Below are 22,437 nucleotides of genomic sequence, written 5' to 3'. Positions count from 1 at the left end.
TCCTCGTCTGATTCGTCACTGAAAGCAGGCTCTGGCAAGATGTCTGTTATATCATTTCCCGTTTTCAAATTACGATATCACCCGTGATATTCCTCTGGTATCACTCCCTTATCCCATAGCTGTACCAAATCTCTCTTTTTTGCTATGCTAATTGGCAAATGTGTATCATAAAGTCGTTTAAGTTCTTCAAGATTGCTTGTATTAGTTTATAACTTGGCGTGCTTTTTTCTTTTTGACTGCCGTGCAGTATCAGTAAGGAAATAATTGAAGCTTGTTGACATGTCATAATTAAAATAGATTCTGTTTGTCCCTCCTTTCACGCATCTGATTATTTGTATCTTCAACTTGTAGTATTTAACTTCTTTACATTTGTATGGTTCTATACATACTTTTTTATCATCAACCTTGATATTTTTAGTCCCTCTTGCATTTTGAAAAACAGACAAGTAATCTGGCATCGCATAGATAGATCTGTGTTTTTTAGCGGTTTCGATATTACTCTGCATAGAGTCAACTTCCATATAGGAATGTCCAGACTCTAAAAATTTGTGTTCAATAATATTTAAATGGTCTATGTTTTGAACATCCCATAATAGTAAGGCTGCAATATGCTGATTACGATTCTGTCTTCTGCAGGTATCAGAAAATAAACTTATTTCACTTACATATTCTCGAACACATTTTGATAAGTAGTGGAGTATAATGCTTCCTATTTTAGAACTTCCTTGTCTACCGTTAATTTCTGACCAGTCAAAAAAGTAAGCTGCATTTGGTAATGCGGCTTCATATACACACAAATTGTACACATAATTTTCGAGAATAATATAGTTTTCAAGTCAATCCACTTGGAATCTGTAGTACGGCCTGTAGATCGAAAGTAATTGAAACAAAATCTCGTTGTTCATTAGATCTTTTCTTATCATTTTGTTTTTTAAGATTACATACTTCTTTTCTTCTCTGATGTTCTCTGCAACTGTCTTCTAAATCCGATTTGTCAGTTGGATTAGCCCTATCATATTTATTACAAACTAAACATTGATTTTTTTTAGCAACTAAAAAGCTTAAATTATAGTCGTTAGAAAATATTCTTTGATATGTACTTTCGCTAACACCTTCCAGTTTCTTCTGCTCATAGTCATTTATAGAAAGTTGGTACATTTTTCTTATACTTAAATTTTTGTCCAAATATCTACGCTTTGAACTTTGGCGAATATAATGTGGGCCCATGGATGGAAAAGACTCAATATGAGCCTTCACGATTTTTCGGGTTTTACTGCTTGTTTTATTTGGCGGTGTATGCTTGCCTCTTTTATCCGTATCTGCATAACAGCCTAGAATATCAGTTTTTCTTACAACATCCTGTATTAACGACGCTGATATACAAAGTGTCTTACAAAAAAATTTCTCACATACCTGTATGTCTTGACCATTCAAAGAAAAGAAACACTTTTTGGAAAATGCACGTGGTTTTTTAAACTTCAACGAACTGCAACGACTCTCTTTGTTGGCTCCGTTTTAATACGTGCAATAAGAAAATGTTTCAGGCCTACATATTCTAACTTTCAATAATCACGACATAGTCTTTGTCTGTAATCTTCGCTGAAATAACTGGCACATTTGTAAAAGCACTCTGAACAATTAACTGGTTTTGGCAATTTTGCTGGTCTATGGTCTTTTTTTTATCTCATAAGGCAAACCCTCAGCACGCCTCCTTTTTGCGACCTTTATTACCCAATCTTTGGGGTTAACTATTCTCCAACGTTTTAGTGGACGTACGTCTTTCCATACTTTGTCAAGAACTAGATTTAATATCCAACTAGCTATTTCAGTTGACACTAAATTGTTCGTGGGTGCACCTATTTCAGTATCTTTTTTCTCATCATTTAGGCTATCAAAGACAGCTGTGTGTAAATCATATAGAATTCCTAGAGAGAGCCTCACTTGGCTGATATGTGGGGTCTACATCTGAAAAGTCACTATCAAAAATGGATTCCATCATTGAAACTATATTGTTCTCAGAATCATCAAGAATTGAACTGTTGTCTTCAGTTATTCTATCTGTGTATGTGTTATAAAGATCATTTATGGGTTTAGCTTAGTAACCATTTCTAAATTTTAACTCAACCCGTTTTCAGGTAGAATGATGTAAGTGTACTTAAAGGTTTTTACTAGTCGATATGAAAGAGAAATTTTAATAAATCATACACGTAAAATGTATTAAAGACACTTATCACCTTTTTACTGAATATGGTTTGCAGTAGTAGAAATAAAATATATTGTTGTCCGGCATAATAATATATGTGGGCTTACTTTGTTTTACATGCAACAGAACTTTGAAGTAAGTAGCGATATATTGTTTTATTTGAAAATGAAAAGTTGAGTAGGTGTAACTTATTTGTTTATTACACAAATTATCTGCTGAATGGTAAGTCGTATCATTTATTGGGTTTTACCTGTATGTAGAGCGGAAAAAGCTGAGAATTTTGGTATACTTAACTCAATATTTTAAAATTTGTCATTTATCTGGTTTTCGCAGTATACCGACGATATTGTATTTTAAAGTAAACAGATACAATTTTGAACTAAAGCGTGTAGCATCTTGTGTTTAAAAAAAATGTATAGATTTATGCGAACCAAAATAATAACTCGTGTTTGTTAGAATATTGAAAAGGCGGAAGTCACTTTCACGTTGTTTTGCAGTAGATCAAAATGCCTTCAAAATCATCAAATGATGTTGCAGCTTTAGGTTCTTAAGGAAAGTGGTAAAGCATGCTTTTTATTTTATTTTACAGTAACATAATCGGCGTTAAGTTGTTTTGTATTGAAATAATAAATAATTTAGGACTACAATCTTTTTGTTCTGCGGTACCATATTAATAAAAAACAGGACAACCACCCTTTTGGTATGATTTTATTAGAAAAAGAACCTTATAATTAAAACTTAACATTATAAAAATAATCTCTCTCTCCAATGGCGCTACAGCCCAAATCGGGCCGTAGCCTCCTCCAAACTATGCCTCCAACCTTGTCGGTCCCGCGCCGATCTTCTCCAGGTTCTCACGTCTAGCAAATTTTGCGCGTCCGCTGCCACTTCATCCTCCCATCTTTTCCGTGGCCTTCCTTTTGGTCTTGCGCCATGCATTTTACTATCAAGGGCTCTTTTCGGCAATCTTTCTGTCTCCATTCTTACTACATGACCAGCCCAGCGAAGTCTCTGAAGTTTAACGAATTCTGAGATCAGTGTCTCTTTGAACAGTTGGTAGAGTTCATGGTTATACCTGGATCTCCATATTCCGTTTTCGTTAATAGGTCCAAATATCTTTCTTAGGACTTTTCTTTCGAAGATTTCCAGTTTTCTTTTTGTCTCTTCTGTCATCACCCATGTCTCGCATCCATAACATATTGTTGGTCTGATAATAGTTTTGTAGACCCCGATTTTCGATCTGCAGTGTGTGTTTTTGGAGCGAAACACATGATCGAGTGAAAAATAAGCTTTGTTTCCCTTTACTATTCTTCTTTGGATTTCTGGTTCTTCTGTTCCATCCGTGTTTAATGTAACTCCTAAATATGTGAAACTTTCTACCGTTTCAATATCGTCCTCTAATTCAACTGTGCGTCTGTTTCCCCTAGTTCTTGCCTGTGTTAACTTTTTTGTCTTTTGAATATTTATTTCTAGTCTCTTTTGCCTTTGATTTTAATTGTAAATATATTTCTGCCGCCTCTTCTGTTCTGCGAGACATGATGCTGATATAATCGGCATAGGCGGCAATCTGTATTGATTTATTTGGTTTCCATATTCCAAGGTCAGGTTGAATAGTGTCGGTTCCAGCCCGTCTACTTGCTTTAATCCTTGGGCTATCGTAAAGTTTTCAGTGAGCTCATTTTGGACTCTGACAGTTGCTATTGACGAATCCATTTTTGTTTTTACCAGTCGGATGTATTTTTGGGGGATATTAAAGCTCTGCAATATTTGATATAACTTGTTCCTATTAATTGAGTCGTAGGCTTGTTTGAAATCTATGAATATGTTGTGGACGTCAATGTCGTATACCCACGATTTGTTTCACTGTGAATAGTTGGTCAGTTGTAGATCTTCCTTGTCGGAAACCGGTTTGATATTCCCCAAAAATATTTTCAGTTAGTTGTTGGACTCTTTTGTTTAGTATGTAAGTAATTTTTTTTTTATTTCCAAAAGAAATAAAATCAGTCTGGAAAACCTATTTCCAAACTCTTTTAGGGACACAAGAAAATGAAGAGCATATGGACATGCATCACAATGAGGGAGACACCGAAAATATGGAACCCCCACCGATGGAAGAGGTAAAACAGGCAATACGAGCATAAAAGAACAATAAGACTCCAGGTATTGACAACGTCCCCACTGAGCTATATAAATTAGGTGGCGATCACTTAGTAGGACAAATGCATGTGCTCATGAACAAGATTTGGAATGATGAAAAGATCCCTAATGATTGGAAAACCGGGATTATATGCCCAATCTATAAAAAAGGGGATAAACTGAAATGCGAAAATTATCGCGGCATAACCCTCTTGTGCACGACGTACAAAATTTTTACTAACATACTATAAAAATAATATAAAACTTAAATTAAAAAGCAGCTAGTCATCTTCGGAACATGAAGAATTTCCTTCGTTAACGAAAACTTTATTTTCTGTTGTTTTTAAAGATTTATAGAAGAAATAGTAAATAGAAGGTACCCATTCTAGCAATTCCATTAGGTGGTTATATTTTGAACCTTCAATTGAAATTGATTTTTCATTATTTATTTGTTCCTATATCTTTGCTAGGAGAGCATCTAGAGTACTTCTCATTTTCCTTTTAAAATTGACACTTTTAAAAATTTCCTGGGAAAATGTTGTTGCATTTTCTGCAACAATTGCATAATTTTAGAGGATAAAAAGGGTTCATTCTGTAACTACAAATCGAATAGAAATCAGCCCTATTCTGTAACTACAAATCGAATAGAAATGATGCAAATCGAATAGAGGTCAGCAAGTCGGATCGGAATTGTAGGAATCGGTATTCTGTAACTCATCTCGACCTCTACTATCGGAATGTTGTGTAGAAATTGATTTCGACTAGACAAGCTCTGTCGAGATCAAATTTCGACATCGAAATTGGTCTTGACGTTTGTTTTGACATTTATTTGTTGACTTTTTTAGTCTGACATTTTTTAGTCTGTGGTGTTATTTAGATAAAGTTTACTAAATAATTTAACTGCTCAGCAGATGTCTTTTTCTTTGGTGTTTCGCTTGCCATTTTGTATTCTTGTAACGAACTTTTTAAACTTAACCAAAACAAATCAAAACTACTTGACGACAAGCTTGAAATATAATCTTCTTTTTTGATAAATTTTTCGCGCGCACTAGCCTTTCCAGTAACATAACGTCACAGAACACTTATTTCTCTTGTTAGTGCGGGGTTGCCACCAACTTCTGAGCGCGTCAAGTAGAAGTTGACGTTTTCGATTTACACCGATTACGATGTGAGTTACAGAATGCCAATCCAAACACAAAAACGACGCGATAGATATCCAACATTCCGATTTCAGGTAATTACGATTCGACTTGGTCATTTCTATTCGATTTGGTAAAAGTTACAGAATAGATCTGAATGAGTCAAATCGAATAGAGGTCAGCAAGTCGGATCGGAATTGTAGGAATCGGTATTCTGTAACTCATCTCGACCTCTACTATCGGAATGGTGTGTAGAAATTGATTTCGACTAGACAAGCTCTGTCGAGATCAAGTTTCGACATCGAAATTGGTCTTGACGTTTGTTTTGACATTCAGATCTATTCTGTAGCTTTTAACAAATCGAATAGAAATGACCAAATCGAATCGTAATTACCTGAAATCGGAATGTTGGATATCTATCGCGTCGTTTTTGTGTTTGAATTGGCATTCTGTAACTCACATCGTAATCGGTGTAAATCGAAAACTTCAACTTCTACTTGACGCGCTCAGAAGTTGGTGGCAACCCCGCACTAAAAAGAGAAATAAGTGTTTTGTGACGTTATGTTACTGGAAACGCTAGTGCGCGAGAAATTTATCAAAAAAGAAGATTATATTTCAAGCTTGTCGTCAAGTAGTTTTGATTTGTTTTGGTTAAGTTTAAAAAGTTCGTTACAAGAATACAAAATGGCAAGCGGAACACCAAAGAAAAAGACATCTGCTGAGCAGTTAAATTATTTAGTAAATTTTATCTAAATAAATAACACCACAGACTAAAAAATGTCAGACTAAAAAAAGTCAACAAATAAATGTGGCCTATTTTAACTTTTATATGTTTTCTGCTAGTGGCGCACCAAGGGGGGGGGGTTTGGTGGTTAAAAACCCCCGGACCCTATTCCGACACTGATACTCACACATTTTAAGGACTCAAAATTTCATCATAAAAAAAATTTCGGTGACCAACCAAAACCCCCCACCCAGAGGCAAATTCTAGGTGCGCTACTGTTTTCTGCAGCATTCAAATGATCTGCCTTTTTCTTTTAAATATCTTCAACTGCATTATTAATTTTCTAACCCAGCCGCATCATTAATTTTCTTCTTTATTAAATTTCTGACTATTTTCTGAGAGATGGCAAGTGCAGTAAAAAAAAAGACTTGCACACCCTTATTTTATATCCGTTTGAGAGAAGTGTAATAATGCTGTATTTGGTTCTTTTGTTTGTCATTTCTAAGAAGTCTTCTGCTAACAGTATTCACATCAACTGCTTGTGCAATAAATTGTCTTCTATGGGCCCAGTCTGTCTGGCTTTTCCAGAAACTATTAAATATTTGCGATCTAACATTATCCTGTATATCAGTAGTACATTTAAACCTATATAATCTACTTCACGAGGACCTACTTCTTTAGCTTTTTTTAAAACCTACCTATTCCTTTCCTAATTGTCTCTTCTCCTTTTTTACGTTACGTTTCCAAGTTGAAGGCTTCTGCTTTCTCTTTATAATTTTCTTTACAACTGTTTCTGTTTTATCTCCCTCATTCACTTTAATACTGTTACTCCAGTTTTTTTGAAAGCACCTTTCTGTAATAATGTTCTTTAACACAGGTAATGGTTTTATTTTTTTCACAATTATCACTGATACTGCTATCATCTGGTTCATAAGTTATGTCATCCACAGAGTTGTCAGAATATGTACTACAAGAAAGTTCATCAAATACGTGTTCACTCTCAATTTCTTTATCCACGGAGAAATTTTCATTGGCAAGTCAGAATATCTACTACAAGAAGGTTTAGTTTATATGTTTTTACTCTCAGTTTCTTTTCTTTATCCATGAAGAAATTTCTATTAACAACATTCATTAAACATAACAGGCTTTAACTGACAGTAGGTTTTATGGTTCTCATGAACAGAAACATGGTTTTGTTCATTAGATGAATCAAATTCAGGCACATAAGTAGAGTCAACATCAGGAATGTCTGAAAAATAACAATGCTTTAATTATTGCGATACTCCTTAAATAGTTTTATTAAAAATTGAGCTCTTGTTATTAAGCATGGAAAAGTAAGTTAAACTCTGCAAGATATTACTGTTTACAGCAATTGTGTACCTACGTTAAGTTAGTAATTTGTAGAAAGGATAAGTAGATTTTCATAGTACATAGAAAAAAGTTTACTTATTTTCATAGTTTTCTTGTAAACACACGTTTACCATCTTCATTGCTCTTGATTCAGACATGTCTGGTTGTTATTTATTATCATATTAATCTCAATCAAGAAAAAAAATACTTTTATCTATAAATCATGCTAAAACATTAGCTTATAACCTCAATTTTTACACAGCTGACAGGCGGCTGTCCATAGAGATTGGACTACCGTCTTTTTAAGAATCAGTGCGCCATGCCAAAAAAAACCGATGTACCACATAGGGCATTTTGCAACAAATATCATAGTGGACATCCGACTTGCAATTTTAGTAACATTACCAATAAAACCACATATTAAGCACCATTCGAAAGATAATACCTTTAAGTATATTATTGGTTGCATACCTATATTTACTGTGAAAACGGACTTACGCCCTTCCAATTTTAACGAACAGAACTACAGTAGGTAAAAACTTCGATGGACATCCTTTACCTTAAAGGGACGACGTAAAATATCTAGGCGTTTATCTGGACAAACAATTAGCATGGACCAAACATATATGGACAAAAAGACTACAACTAGGAATTTTATACAGAAAACTTTACTTGATGCTGGTAAAAAACTCACAACTATCGATGGACAACAAGCTGCTGATATACAAAGTAATAATACAATCCGTTTTGTCGTATGGTTCGCAGTTCTTGGGATCAGCTAGCAAATCTAGTGTTATGAAAATACAAAGATTCCAATCTAAAACTCTAAGAACAATCGCTGATGACCCTTGGTGTATACAGAATGGCGCCTTACATAGAGATCTTCAGATACTAACAGTCTCTGAAGAGTGCAAAAGAATTTCTGAACAATATCAAAACAGGTTGCGCATGCATCCTAACACCCTGGCATACAATCTTCGTAACAACCAACAAGCGAAGAGATTGAAGCGATAAGATACCTTGGACGTACCGAACCAGTCTCTCTTCAACAGCGCCCAGCTATTGTGACTTGTGGTGTTTTTAGTATTCGTGTTCGCGTATCTGTGTATGTGCGCAACCCACCAGTAAACAAGCCAATATTTGTGTTCCTATGCTTTGGTCACTAGACCTTAAGTCTCTCTGACATTGTAAATACACACAATTTTACAATTGTTTTTATTGATGTTAACATTAATAAAAAACATTGCACATATTACACATATTGTTTAAAAATGTTTGCATATTTGTGCAAATTTTGTGCATTTGCTTTGTTTTCTGTTGCATATATTTTGGTTTGGTAACTAATTCTAATCTTATACAGGGTGGTCCTTAAGTAATTGTACAAAAAGAAATAGTAGATTCTACCCTTTAAAATATTACGATTTAAGCCAATTTGCTTTAATAAAATGTTGATATTAAGAAAGATACAGGGTGTTGAAGTGCAAATTAAAAATTTATTTTTCGCTATAACTTTCATGTTTGTAAACATTTATATATAAAAATTTACAGCTGGATACTTTTAAATATGAAAAATTATAATTTGATGCACACTTTGATGTAGCTGATAGAGGGCGCCACATATGCCACATATGTGGTATAAATTTGCACTTAACTTTTTTGCTCTTTAAGTTATCTGTATTTGAGGTAAAAAATATTAAAGATACATTATTTTAACAAAAAAAAAGGTATACCTGTTAATAACTTCAAAACTCAACAGTTTTCGAGATAATCGCATTTTGCCAATCAGCTACATAATTCTGATTTAAGGCAATTACTCCAGGCAACGAAGAAAAAATAAACGAAAACATTAATACTTCTTAATTTTGGTATAAAATACCTTAAAATAAATATATCAGCAGGATAATTAATAATAGGATTTGACAAAATAACAGAATAATAGGATTTTACATCAAACATTTGAATTTTTATGTTAAATTAAAGTCGTAATCAAAACATTTTCTTTGCAAACCTAATTAAGAAATAGTTAAACTAAATAACATAACTTTTTGTCAAAGTAAGTGTTCGATATGTCAACCATTTTCTTTAATTCATTTGTCAATATATTCCATAAAAGATCGTCTCATATTAAATAGCATCATTGGATCTAAAGAAACTGCTGCAGTATTTATTTCTTCCCATAGTTGGTTGCGAATGTTTATGGGATTCTTATAGACACGTTGTTTTAATGCGCCCCATATACCAAAATCAAGTGGATTAAATTATGGGCTACGTGGTGGCTATAATGTATAATGGATGAATACATTCTTTTGGATACATATCCAAATCTTATGGTATATTATGGAACTACATCTTATTTGTCGCATAAGTTAAATAATGTATTAAAATGTGATGTATCTCGTTCATTGGTTACTTATATACATACGGAATAACCTATCGATGACATTACTGATTTATATGATTGCGTTACAGCTTACGATTAACTATAATTACATCTCAAACAAATGGACTATTATGATTTACTAACAAACTAATATTATGCTGAACTAAATTGCCTGTGTGTTTACTATATTTATAACAATATCGGCTATTAGGCCAACGATGATGTTTTTGTAAAAATGCTAAGTTTTTAAGGTTAGATTTGTAGAAAAAGTATTATGAAACAAGACTCATATGTGTTATTTAATACCTGTGCTCTAGTTTCTATTTGTCCTAATAAAAATGGGTAAACAATTTACGTAATGAATAATATGCATTCTTTTCTGATTTTTTTTTGAATTAAATGATTATATCAATATCTCACCACATTGTCAAGGAATATGACTACCACGACCAATCCAACGTTTAGAAAAGTTGTATTTGAGTATGTTCTAACTGCCTTCTCTCTAGAATGTGGTAGTGTACCATCTTGCATAAACCATATATTTTGGGTTTTCGGTATTTTACAATAGAGAAAAAGTAATACAACGCCATTATAGAAACTTAAGAAGCGACAGAAAAGTGAAATTGTAAACAGGATGACGGCCAATAGAAGAATCTTTTCTACAATAAGACATTTAGCACCAATAACAAAGCATTTTGTGATGTTACATTATCATCTTTGAGTTGTTTTAATAAAAATAAACTAGAAATTATGCTTATCTACAGGTATTCAGTGCTTTACCGCACAAATATCAAACTAAGAATTATTATGCAGCAGACTTATAAAATGCGATTATCTCGAAAACGGTTGAATTTTCAGGTTACTAACAAGTATACCTTTTCTTTGTAAAAATAATGTATCTTTAATATTTTTTAACACAAATAGAGCTAACTGAAAGAGCAAAAAAGTTAAGAGCAAAGTTATGCCACATATGTGGCATATGTGGCGCCCTCTACTAGTTACATTAAAGTATGTATACAATTATAATGTATCCTACTCAAAAGCATCCAACTGTAAATTTTTGTTCAAAAATATTTACAAACGTAAAAGTTATAGCGAAAAATAAAATTTTAAATTTCCACTTTAACATCCTGTATCTTTCTTAATATCAACATTTTATTAAAGCAAGTTGGTTTAAATCGTAATATTTTAAAGTGCAGAATCTACGGTTTCTGTTTGTACAATTACTTAAGGACCACCCTGTATATATATATATATATATATATATATATATATATATATATATATATATATATATATATATATATATATATATATATATATATATATATATATTTTTTTTTTTTAAATTTGTATTTCTGATGATAATGGCGATAACAAATCTGTTATCTTTCCATTTGATAAACGTGATACCGCTATTATTTTTGTTTGACGAATATCTGATCTTTATAAAATCTGAATAAATATAATTTAAAAGCAAAATAATAAACTGGAATAAATTGCACTCACTTATTCAAATATTCACCTGTTCATAATAATCTATGAAACTTGAGTACTAAATGTACTAGATGATATCTGTTATATCAATTTAATCAATATTCACTTTAAGTTTAATTAAGTAGTTTTATAAATTACTAAACCTTTTTTAACCTTAACTAAGATTTATATTTTTAAATATAAGGAAACTATAAAATTTCAATGTCATTCAAACATTTTGATACAGCATAATATTACATTGCTATATTATTTACCAACATATAGTTTTACATAATAACTTATCTAGGTCGGATGTTTAATAGTCTCTGTTATCGTAATTGCACTTCGCTATTTAATAAAATTAATAAATAAGCTGGTAAATGTTCTCAACACTACTACGCTTTTCTAAAGACGCCAGTCATTACCAACAGTTGCAGCTGGTGATAATTTTATAACGCTGCTGTAGCGCTGCTATAAACAAAGGGTTATTACCAAAAGCGTAGAGTAAAGTGCCCTAATATCGGATACTTTTTTTTAAATCCCAATATTAGTTTTAATACGTCAATTAATTTATGAATATTTTAGAGCAAAACAAGTAATAGACTATAGAGAATCATTTATTGAACGAAAATAAATCATTCATACAAAGTAAAAAATAAAATTTAAATTTTTATGAAAGCAGTAAATTTAGACTGACAAAAAAAAAGTTCCTAATACCGAATATTAGAATAACAGGATAAAATTAGCCATCGACGCAGAAATCACAAATATATGTGTCTTTTTTGTCTACATTGGTGCAGTCGGTGTGAGCTATAACAATGTATGACATTACACATCTAACAGCTCCAGTCTTTGACGAAGCATTTAATAAGAAAACCATTATTTCTGGGTTTTTAAATACTGGTTGCTATCCCTGTTGTAAAAACAACCTGTATATTGTAATCGTAGTATAGTTATTTTATCAAATTGTACGCTCACATCGTCAGATATCGTGTTAACGTATGTGCGACTGACTCCCTATATCAGGGACCCGCTCCTCCCCCGCTTTATATAACTTAGGACTAGGACAGACAGTGCCAATTTGCCTCTCGGCAAGTAAAGGCCGGCTGTGTGTGATCCCGAAAAGTGCGTGGTGCGTAAGTGATAAATGCGCTTGTAAACCCGGTGTTTTGTGTTAAAACGTATATAGTTGGTCTCTCTCAATTTTATCATTTCATGTATATCTGTTACTGCCTCCCCGCACTCACTGTAAAGCTAGTATTTGTATAACTCTTTATGTTACTATCAGAATTGCGATAATTGTCAATGTTTGAACCAGCCCTTAAGTCTATTGTGTAAATAAATCGAAGGAAAAATACATTTTAATTGTTTTATTGCTTCAGTGGTCCTTAATAAATATTTTGAAGCAATTAGGTGTTCAAATACGCCTCTCTTAAATGTGGATAGTTTGGCAACAAAGTTTATCCTTTCCATCAATCCCTTTAATAAAAATATTTTTTCCTCAGAAGATTTCGTAGGAGTTGAAGTTAGGGAAGTCAGTGATGTATAGCAGCTAGATACCACAACTGATGATTGTCTAAATTGCAGTACACTCCCTAATTAAGAAATGCCTTCTAGATCATCATCGGCAAATGTTCAACCACAAATCAACAATAATTATTGTCAACCTGTTTTAACTACCGAAAAACAAAGTTCCAAAATTGTAATTATTTCCGATGCAAAACTTACTCCAGAACAAATTTGTCCATACCCAATGGCCGTGAGTATAAGTTTTAAGAAAGAAAGAAAGAAAATAATTTCAACCGTTCTGACCGGTACACCAGAAACAAATAGATTAGAAAATGAAATAAGAGAAAAGGAGAAAAAAGGAAAACGGGCCCAGGAAAGAGAGGCAAGCAATATAGAAAAGAATAAATCCAAATCCCATATTTGCAAAGTTTTTGATAAAAAGACATTAGAAACCGAAATTGAGAATTATTGCGAAGAATCAGATGGTAGTCTTATGGAATTGAGACTGAAGATGTAAAGATTTTGGATTGGATCTTACGAATATCTAGAAGGGAGATTTCGTTCTCATTAAATTTGCTACAAAAACAACACTAAATTTCTTTGTTGGTCAAATCGAAAAGGAACTAGAAGAGTCAGAATTTCTAGTAAATTTTTTAAAAATGACGCCTCGACAAGATTTTGTATTTCCAGATCAGAAGGATGAGAGTCATATTTCTGCAAACTGTATTATGAAAAAATTGCCAGCTCCTGAAAAAAAATTGGGACAGCCAGATCGAGGTCCTTTTTTAGGTTTTCCATTAGTTTTTATGGGTATAATATGGGATAATTCAATGTATTATGTTAAATAAATATTAAAAACTGCACTTATAAAAAATATTATTATTTTATTTCCATCAAAACCTGTGTCCATATGTGCTCTGTAGAAAATATTGTCTTGTCCACATGCCTACTTTAGGGCACATGTGGACTAATTACATCTACTTGGAATTTAATCCTTCTTCTTCTTCTTCTTTTTAGCCTTCTGTCGTCCATGTTTGGACATAGGCCTCTCCCAACTCCTTTCATCGGTCTCTATCCTGAGTAACAGATTTCCAATTTGTTCCGGCTATTCTTTTAATGTCATCAAAACATCTCATCTATAGTCTTCCTCTTGGTCATTTACTTTCGTAAGGTCTCCAATGTTGTGTTGTAGTATTTCAACGTTGGTCTTTTTGTCTAGCAGTGTGGCCCGCGAAGGTCCATTTAAGTTTGGCAATTTTTGTTGCTATGTCCTCGTCTTATACTTAACATTGTTCTTTCCATTGTTATTTCTGTTGTTGCTAGTTTATTCATGTTTGCCTTGGTTAGGGTACATGTTTGACATCCATATGTCATGATAGGAAGGATGCATTGGTTGAACACTTTGCTCCTCAAGTATTGGGGTATTTTATGGTTTTTAAGTGTCCCACTAAGTTTTCCAAATCCTGCCCATGCTAGTCTTGCTCTTCTAGTAATTTCCGCACTTTGGTTCTCTTTGTCAAGTCTCAGGATTTTTCCTAGGTAGATATATTCCTGGATTTGTTCTATCTCACTGCCATTTATAGTTATACGTCTGAGGTCATCTGTGTTTGTCATTATTTTTGTTTATTTCATATTCATTTTTAGGCCGACATATTGGGAGCTGGCTGTTAGTTCCCCCATCATAATTTGCAGTTCCTCGAATGTGCTCGCTATAATCACTATGTCGTCAGAGAATCTGATGTGGTTTAACTTGTTGCCATTAACGTTAATGCCATAGGTTGACCAATTTGTAGTTTTGAAGACGTCTTCTAGGGCTAGGTTGAAAAATTTTGGCGATATTACGTCTCCTTGTCTCACTCCTCTCTTAATGGGGATGTAATTTGTATTTTCGTCTAGTTATAATCATAGTTGCATTTTTATATATATTATATATTAGTTGCCTATATCTCGAATTTATTCTACAATTATTAATAGCTTGTTCTATGGCCCACATCTCGATACTATCAAACGCCTTTTCATAGTCGACGAAGGCAAGAAATACGGGTAGGTGGTAAACTCATAAATAGTTTGTATACTTGACTGAGCAACGATATAGGTCTATAATTCTGTAGATCACATTTGTCCCCTTTTTTGTGTAAGAGTATTAGTAGACTCTCGTTCCAGTCTTTAGGGATCTTGCTATTATGGAGACATCTATTAAATAGCTCTGTTAGTACAGGGATTGTTAATGTCTTGCTTGTTTTCAAGAGCTCCGCAATTATACCGTCGTGTCCTGGAGATTTATTATTTTTTAGCTCTTTTAAAGCTCTTTTCATTTCGAATCCCTTTATATTTGGTAGTACTTCTGATCCCATGTTTTTTATTTTTCTTTTAACGTTCTCCTTTGTTGTTTCATTAGGCTGGCCTTGCGAGCTGTACAAGGATGTGTAGAAGTCTTCTACAATATTTGTTATTTTATATTTGTCCTTCTCTTCCTTATTGTTGGCGTCTTTAATTTTCATGATTTTTTTGAACTGCCAGTGTGGGTCTTAGACATTTTAAGCCTCTGTTGTTTTCAATGACTCGCTCTATTAACTTCTCGTTCCATTTTTGTATATCGCGTTTTAGTTCTTCTCTAATTGTTTTATTAAGTTCTCTGTAATCTGGAGTATTGCGTTTGTTTTGCACTAGTAGTTGTCTTCTTTCCGTCATTAGCTGTTTAGTTTCATTGCTTATTTTGTCTTCTTTAGTCCTTGTTTTCTGTGCGACCTGTAGTCCTGCTGCGAGAAGGTTTTTATTTATGTTTTTAATAATCTCGTCAATTTGATCTTGATTATGTGAAGGATCAGATTTAAACTTATCCGCTAAGACCTCTCGGAATTGCTCTTCATTTGTTCTTAGTTTAAAGGCATCTATCCTTGTTGTTTTTTTTTAAATTCTTTTTCTCATTTCTTTCATGTCAATATTTATTTTTGCTCTAACTATACGATGGTCACTACCCGTTGTTACGTTGTTTATTGTTGTGACGTCTTCAAATATTCCTTTGTTGTTTGAGAGAAAATGGTCTATTTCATTTTTCGTAGTCCCGTTAGGTGCGACCCATGTCCACTTTCTGTTAGGTCTCTTTTTGTAGAAGGTATTCATAACATACATGTTTTCTTGTTCCAGGAATTCCATGAGTTTTTCTTCTCTTGTGTTTCTTGTGCCGAATCCAAAATTTCCAATCTTGCTTTCAGAGTCTTCAATCTGACTTTGAATTTTGTCGTTAAAGTTTTCCATTATTATTATTTTGGATTCTTTGTTGTTGTTTATAGCTTTTTTAAGGTCTTCGTAAAAAGAATTTATTTCCTCATCGGTTGTTTTTCAGTTGGAGTTTAATCCTTAAGTTCCTGAATTTTAATTTTTTTTTAAAGTTTTATTTTTTTTTATTTCGATGTATATGGGAGAAGGTTTAAAACAAAATTCATACATTTTTTTTCTTAATTATTTTATTAAGAATTTAATTAAACAAATAATTTTCTTAATTAAACAAACAATACAAAACTAGATGAAAAAATTTAATCCAATTTTTTTAGATGAAAGTCTATGTTGCACTCGATGCATAATCCCACATTGCACTTGCAACACATGGTACGTACATGCGAACTGCTTGCAGCCCTCACGTGCACAACGTCTCACCTTTTTATCGGGAATATAGGTCAGGAGATGATCAATCTTGTCATGTCTTATGCTGGCTACTTTGTACGAAAATGGCCTGCCTGCACCTTTTGGTTCGGTACCATATTTCGTAAGATACGGTGTTACTAGATACCTTCGAAATTCTAGTTGTGGAACAGGATCATGGGATCTGTTATAAAGGTACCAAGCATTTTGAATAGTTATGTCCAGCATCCATGTAAATAGACCCCACCACCATTTTTTAGAGCGAATTCTTACTCGGTATCTAGCTAAATTTGGTCCATAACGTCAGTTCCTCCTATTGACGAATTATATTTTCTAATCAAATGTGGACGTGGCATCTGGACAATTTTTTCCTGAGTTTTCCTAAAAAAACTGTTTTACATTTTTATGGGAGCGGTTAAAGCAGGTTAAAGTAACTGTAACAATATTGTTGTCAAGCCAACGAACGACAATGATTCCATTTTGGCGATCTAGAGAAAAACTCGCCTCTTGAATGTTTTTTCAATGCTTTTTTGTCTAGTAATGGAATATCTCGTGGCAAACAATTATCTCTAATAGTTCCAGTACACCACATACCTTGATCTCTCATATTGGAAAGTAACAATGGACTTGTAAATAAGTTGTCGGTGTACAAAAAGATTTTTTTTACCCTCGGGGAGCTCCCTTAACATTAACACTAACGGAGCAGTCGCCTTTCCATACAACACTTTATCATTGAGCGTACTATTGGGATTTTTGCCATGATATAAATCAAAGTTTATGAGACATCCTGCCTTAGTGTTCAGTGACAACAGTTTGTACCCAAAACGTATGGGTTTTCCTCTTATAAACTGTTTACAACTGTGCCTACCAAAAGATTTTACAAAATGTAAAATTGTAAAAATTTATTTTTTAGCATATTCATTAACGGGCGGATTTTCCAGGATTTGTCGTTTTCATCTGGATTTCTATTGTCAGCACAATGCAAAAACTCCATCACTTGTTCGAACCTATTTTTTCTCATTGAATTTTTCACGAAATCATTGCCTATATCACGTTTTAGCGACTTAGTGCTTTCTAGCTGCCTTGTGGTGGTATCCAATCAAAATTAGAATACCAAGAGCACACTTTACCTCTTCTTTAGTAATATTTGGATCTTGGGCGTTTTTAAAAAGAGCATACTTTCTAGTCTCATCCGTATAATGGGAAATTATATTTTCATCCCAGAAGTTTTCAAAAACTTCAACTGAAGAAAGGTTTAAGAAATATGAAAAATTCGCGAACGGAAAAGCTGCGTTTTGACTAATCAAATCACCGTTGGTCCAGGAAAACTTCATCTTTTCTTTCACTTGTTTTTTAACTTTTGCTGATGATCTGGAAGGCCTAGCCTCATCGATATCATTATATACAAGTTCAACAGGTGCCCTAAGAATTCTCCCGGACAACCTATTCAAATCATAATCTTCCTCATCACCAGACTCCTCTTCTGTAAGCACATTAAATTCTGGTGGTTCAGTATATATAGCATCAACGTCTAAAGATTCATCGGCATCAATCTTCTCCAGCGCTTCTTGAAGAGAAAACCCTTTTCTGGAACAAAAAATACGTTACAATTCTAAAAGTTCGTATTCTTGCTCCTATACGTTCCTAGCGTTACATATGTAACACCAAAATAAAAGGCATAATTTACAAAACCAGGATAAAATTTTGAAAAATTTATATTATCAATAAGAAAAGACATTAGTTTATACTCAATTGAAAACACTTTAAACAAAATATAATAACAAAAAAAATAGTAAAAATATACTTATTCAAACTTGAGATCCATTTTTACTGAAAGTAATAAAAACCGTCGCACCAAACACTCAACTAAATAAACAGGTTAGGTTAAATCCTTGAACCAAACGCTGAAAACTAATAAACAAGTGTCTCTTCAAAGGCATGCATCGCCATCAAGTTAACATTAGAATTACTTTCCGAATTTCAGGATGATGATTTTAGCGGTTTCTGCGTTATATATATGTAACGCCAGGAGCTTAAGGATTAATGCACGTGCCCAAAATAATTTAATTACTACCAAATTTAAATGTAGCCAACTACTCACATATATGTGAATCTTACATTGAAGAAGCCGATACTTTACAATGAATCTCATTTTGCGGTATAATTTTTTTTTGAAATTTGTCCACATGTGCCCCCTTCCCCTACTTCAGAATAAAATATTAATACAGAGCACTAATTAAAAAAGTGAATATACAGGGTATCACAAAAATATTGTTTATAAATTTTACCACGATTTTTAGGAATGAAAACAATTAGATTTGGCCTAAGTTACCTATTGCAAAAGCACACCCAGAAAAAATAGGAAGTAGAGTAAGAATATAGAAGACGTACTTAAGACCAGTAATGCAATCGAGACCAGAGCCAAAACAGCTACAAATAAGAAGCTCCTAAGGCCAATTGAAAGAGAACGCTAAAATTCATTGCTGGTTACACGCTTAGGGACCGAATAAGGAATTAGTTTATAAGAGAACAACATAGAGATAATAGATAAATACAAGACAACACGATGATTACAGAATATCAAAAATTTTTGTCATTTAATTAAAGTATGTGAACTTCTTTCATATTTTCGGAATTCTTCAATATATTTACCTTTTATTTACGTTTGTGCATGCAGTGTATTTCGTTTTCTTACGTTTAATATATTTTGCTAACATTGCTCTTATCGTGATCTAGATAAGATGTATATTGTTAAGATTATTTTTACTTATACTTAAATTCTTAAAGTAATTAAATAATTACATAAGAAAACACATTTAATTGATCCATATTTTTAGTTGCAGCTAAAATTTCAAAATGGAGGAAGTCAAAGGTCATACTGCAGAGCAAAAACTTAATCCAAGAGATAGATCAAATTTTTTTTCCAATTTATTATTTTGGTAAGTAAACATCAAGTAAAATATGTTACGTATTAAATTGTTTGTAAAAATATAGTATTTTTAAATAAAAAAAATGCAGTAGTCTTTAAGCCATGAATTTTACCTTAAATCTACTGATTTTTTCTCTTTAACTTTTCTTTCTATTATCAAGCGTTGATTCTCAAGAGTTTTATTATGACAAAGTTTCTTTTCTTAAATATTAAAACAAATTGCAATTTTTTTTTACCAATATCTTCATTCGTTTTATGTTCTGTCCAGAAGATATGGAACATTTCCTTATAAAATTATATTTCTAATACCCCAATCCATTTTCTACCCAATTAAGCATCTAGACCAGAGGTTGCCAACTAGTGTACCGCGGCACACTGGTGTGCCCTGAAGTCCCTGTAGATGTGCTGCGAAATTTTATTGTGTTTTACTATTATTTATTTTTTATTTTGCGGTGATAATAAATTTTACCGACTATTTTTCATTAAATAAAACTTCTGTTCTGCGCTTGTCTCTTGTTTTAATAGTTCAACACTCTTTTACTGTGGATAAAGAAAGTTAAAAAGCAAGCCATGTGGGACATATTTCAGTTAACAAACAATTGCAATGTAGAACCAAATCTATCAGACCTTTTATTAAAAAGTTTTAGTAAGCTGAATGACAATATCAAAAATATTTTCCCTCCCTCGATACTTCATCGATGGACTGGGTGCGAAATTCATACATCGAGTTAAATTATGACACAGCCTTGTTTACTACTGATGAAGAGGGTGAACTGATAGATACAACAAACAACCGTTGATTTAAACTTAAGTACAGTAAATTAGCTGAAGAAGCAGAGGCTCAGTCAAAACTGAAGAAAATCAAAGTTTATGTAGATATTGGATCATTTTGTATTCTCTTTTTCAATGAATATCCACTGGTTAGAAAGAAAGCTATAAATGCAATATTACCGTTTTCAACTTCTTATATCTGTAAATCTGATTTCTAGTCGATGAACGCCATCAAGAACAAAAATCGTTCACAACTAAAATCTTTAGAGGACCACTTGAGGGTGTGCTTGTCTAGAATACGTCCTAGAAAATGGATTTAATAATGCCTTAAGCTAAAAAAGGTTGGGAACCGCTGATTTAGACACTTAGAAAACATATGAATGCAACAGTATAATACAAAATTGATAAGGATTTTATGAGATAGTTCTAGCTTGCATCTAAACTCTTGCGTTACTTTGGTCTATAAAAAGTATATCTAAGTACATAACAAAATATTAATTAGTTTAAAGTCTCTCTGTTTACAAATGGTAGCACTGGTAGCTCATTACAAATGCAGATCGTCAAATAGAGGTTAAGGTTTACCATGAAGGTCATAAAACATTGCCGTGCGAATGTAGTGTAAACCAATAAGTTTTTTTTTAAATTACGAATTATCAGTTAGCACGACTGACTAAGGCAAAGTTGTGACGAATTTAATACCGTCCATGTTATGAGTTAGCAGTTCAGTCCATGCGTTAATATGACATTATCGTTTCAATTTGTTATTGCTAAACTTAAAAACGGCGCGTATTGTCTGAGAGAAAAACTATTGTGTCAGCAGAGTATGGGTTACTTAAGACAGACAGGACGGAGCATTAGAACTACTCTGAACGTACCCCCGCCCCTCCAATGAAAACAAAGCCATGCCCACTGATACCACAAAGGCCCACCCTTTAAGGTGGCCTGTTCCTCTTTTTCTCGGTATGTCATGTCAAACTGTCAATTATTCTTCTTTTCGGTCAGTCAATTCCTCTTCTTTCCGTTTGCTAATTCTTCTTATCAGCAACCGTCATTTCAATTGTCAAATGTTCTTACAAACAAAGGTTACAGGTTATTATACGTATATTTCCACAGTCTCAGCATCGTTAAACAGTGACAAGAAATATGTCAATCACGTTACAACATGAATTAGATTCTTTTAAAAGTTTATCATTTTTTTATACTATACCCTGTATATGTATTTTTAGTAGCATTCTATGTACGTCTCATGTCGTTTCGTTTGATGTTTCATTGATATTAACAGACAAAGAGAAAAATAACTGTGACAGCCGAAAAAGAAGAATAATTGACAGTTGCCGTCTGTGAAAAACAAGACTTTACAGATGGCTCGACAAAAAACAGAAGATTTGGCAAACGAAAAGAAAAAGAACTTAACAGTTGCCGTCTGCGAAGAAGAAGGCTTGACAAATGGCTTGACAAAAAGAAAAATATTTGACAATTGACATGACAGCTGACGGTTGCTGATAAAAAGAATTGACAAACCAAAAAGAATAATTGACAGTTCACATGACAGACCGAAAAGAAGACGATGCGGTCATCTTGAAGGGCGGGTCTTTGTGGCGTCAGTTAGCATGGCTTTGTTCCCATTGGAGGGGCGGGGCACGTGGCGTCACAACTGTCACACCAGGCGCCAACTAGGAGATAAAAGTTAAACTATGACGTCATCGGTTTTAACCTTAACTATTGGTTTTGAAACATGCTCGGTCGGTAATGCAGATCCAATGCTTATCGACAATGACGTCAGAGTAGTTCAAATGCCAGTCCTGTCTGTCTCAGTCTCAAGTGATCCATACTCTGCATGTGTAAAATGTTCATGACTACCTTGCTCATCAACAATCTTTAACAATGGTTAATAATGTAGTGACTATGTGCTCTGGTATGACAGCTTTTAGTAAAAGAACCATATATAGATTTTTAAGTGAAAAAAAAACAAGTAAACATTACTAAGACGAAAAAACATGAAGGAAAACAACCAGCAACCAACCAATAAGGAGATTACTACCTTGAATATAATATTAAAGGCAATAAGAGATACTAATTTTCCTCACTTTGGCCAAGATAAGTTATGGAAATTACTTAAAGAAATCGATTTTTGTTATAAAAACCAAAAAAAAAAATAGAGCAATACAGACGAGATTG

At 33.2% G+C, this 22,437-nt stretch overlaps 1 protein-coding gene across 3 annotated transcripts in view; it reads left to right on the top strand.

Annotated features, from left to right (window-relative positions):
* The window catches only part of LOC140449789 (probable multidrug resistance-associated protein lethal(2)03659), an 81,842-nt gene that overhangs the window by 18,081 nt on the left and 41,324 nt on the right, over positions 1–22,437 (top strand). For 2 of the 3 annotated variants that reach the window (XM_072543142.1, XM_072543139.1), the window contains exon 2: positions 19,397–19,498. In XM_072543142.1, coding sequence (XP_072399243.1) covers positions 19,416–19,498 — 83 coding nt within the window. In that variant the 5' untranslated portion in view covers positions 19,397–19,415. Of the gene's footprint in view, positions 1–18,859; positions 19,166–19,396; positions 19,499–22,437 lie in introns of all 3 variants that reach the window. The other variant, XM_072543140.1, reaches the window with a different exon arrangement.

Source organism: Diabrotica undecimpunctata, chromosome 9 (assembly GCF_040954645.1).
Source record: "Diabrotica undecimpunctata isolate CICGRU chromosome 9, icDiaUnde3, whole genome shotgun sequence".
NCBI classification, from domain to species: domain Eukaryota; kingdom Metazoa; phylum Arthropoda; class Insecta; order Coleoptera; family Chrysomelidae; genus Diabrotica; species Diabrotica undecimpunctata.
Note: the sequence above shows the minus strand (reverse complement) of the source record. Positions and strands in the feature narration are given on the sequence as shown.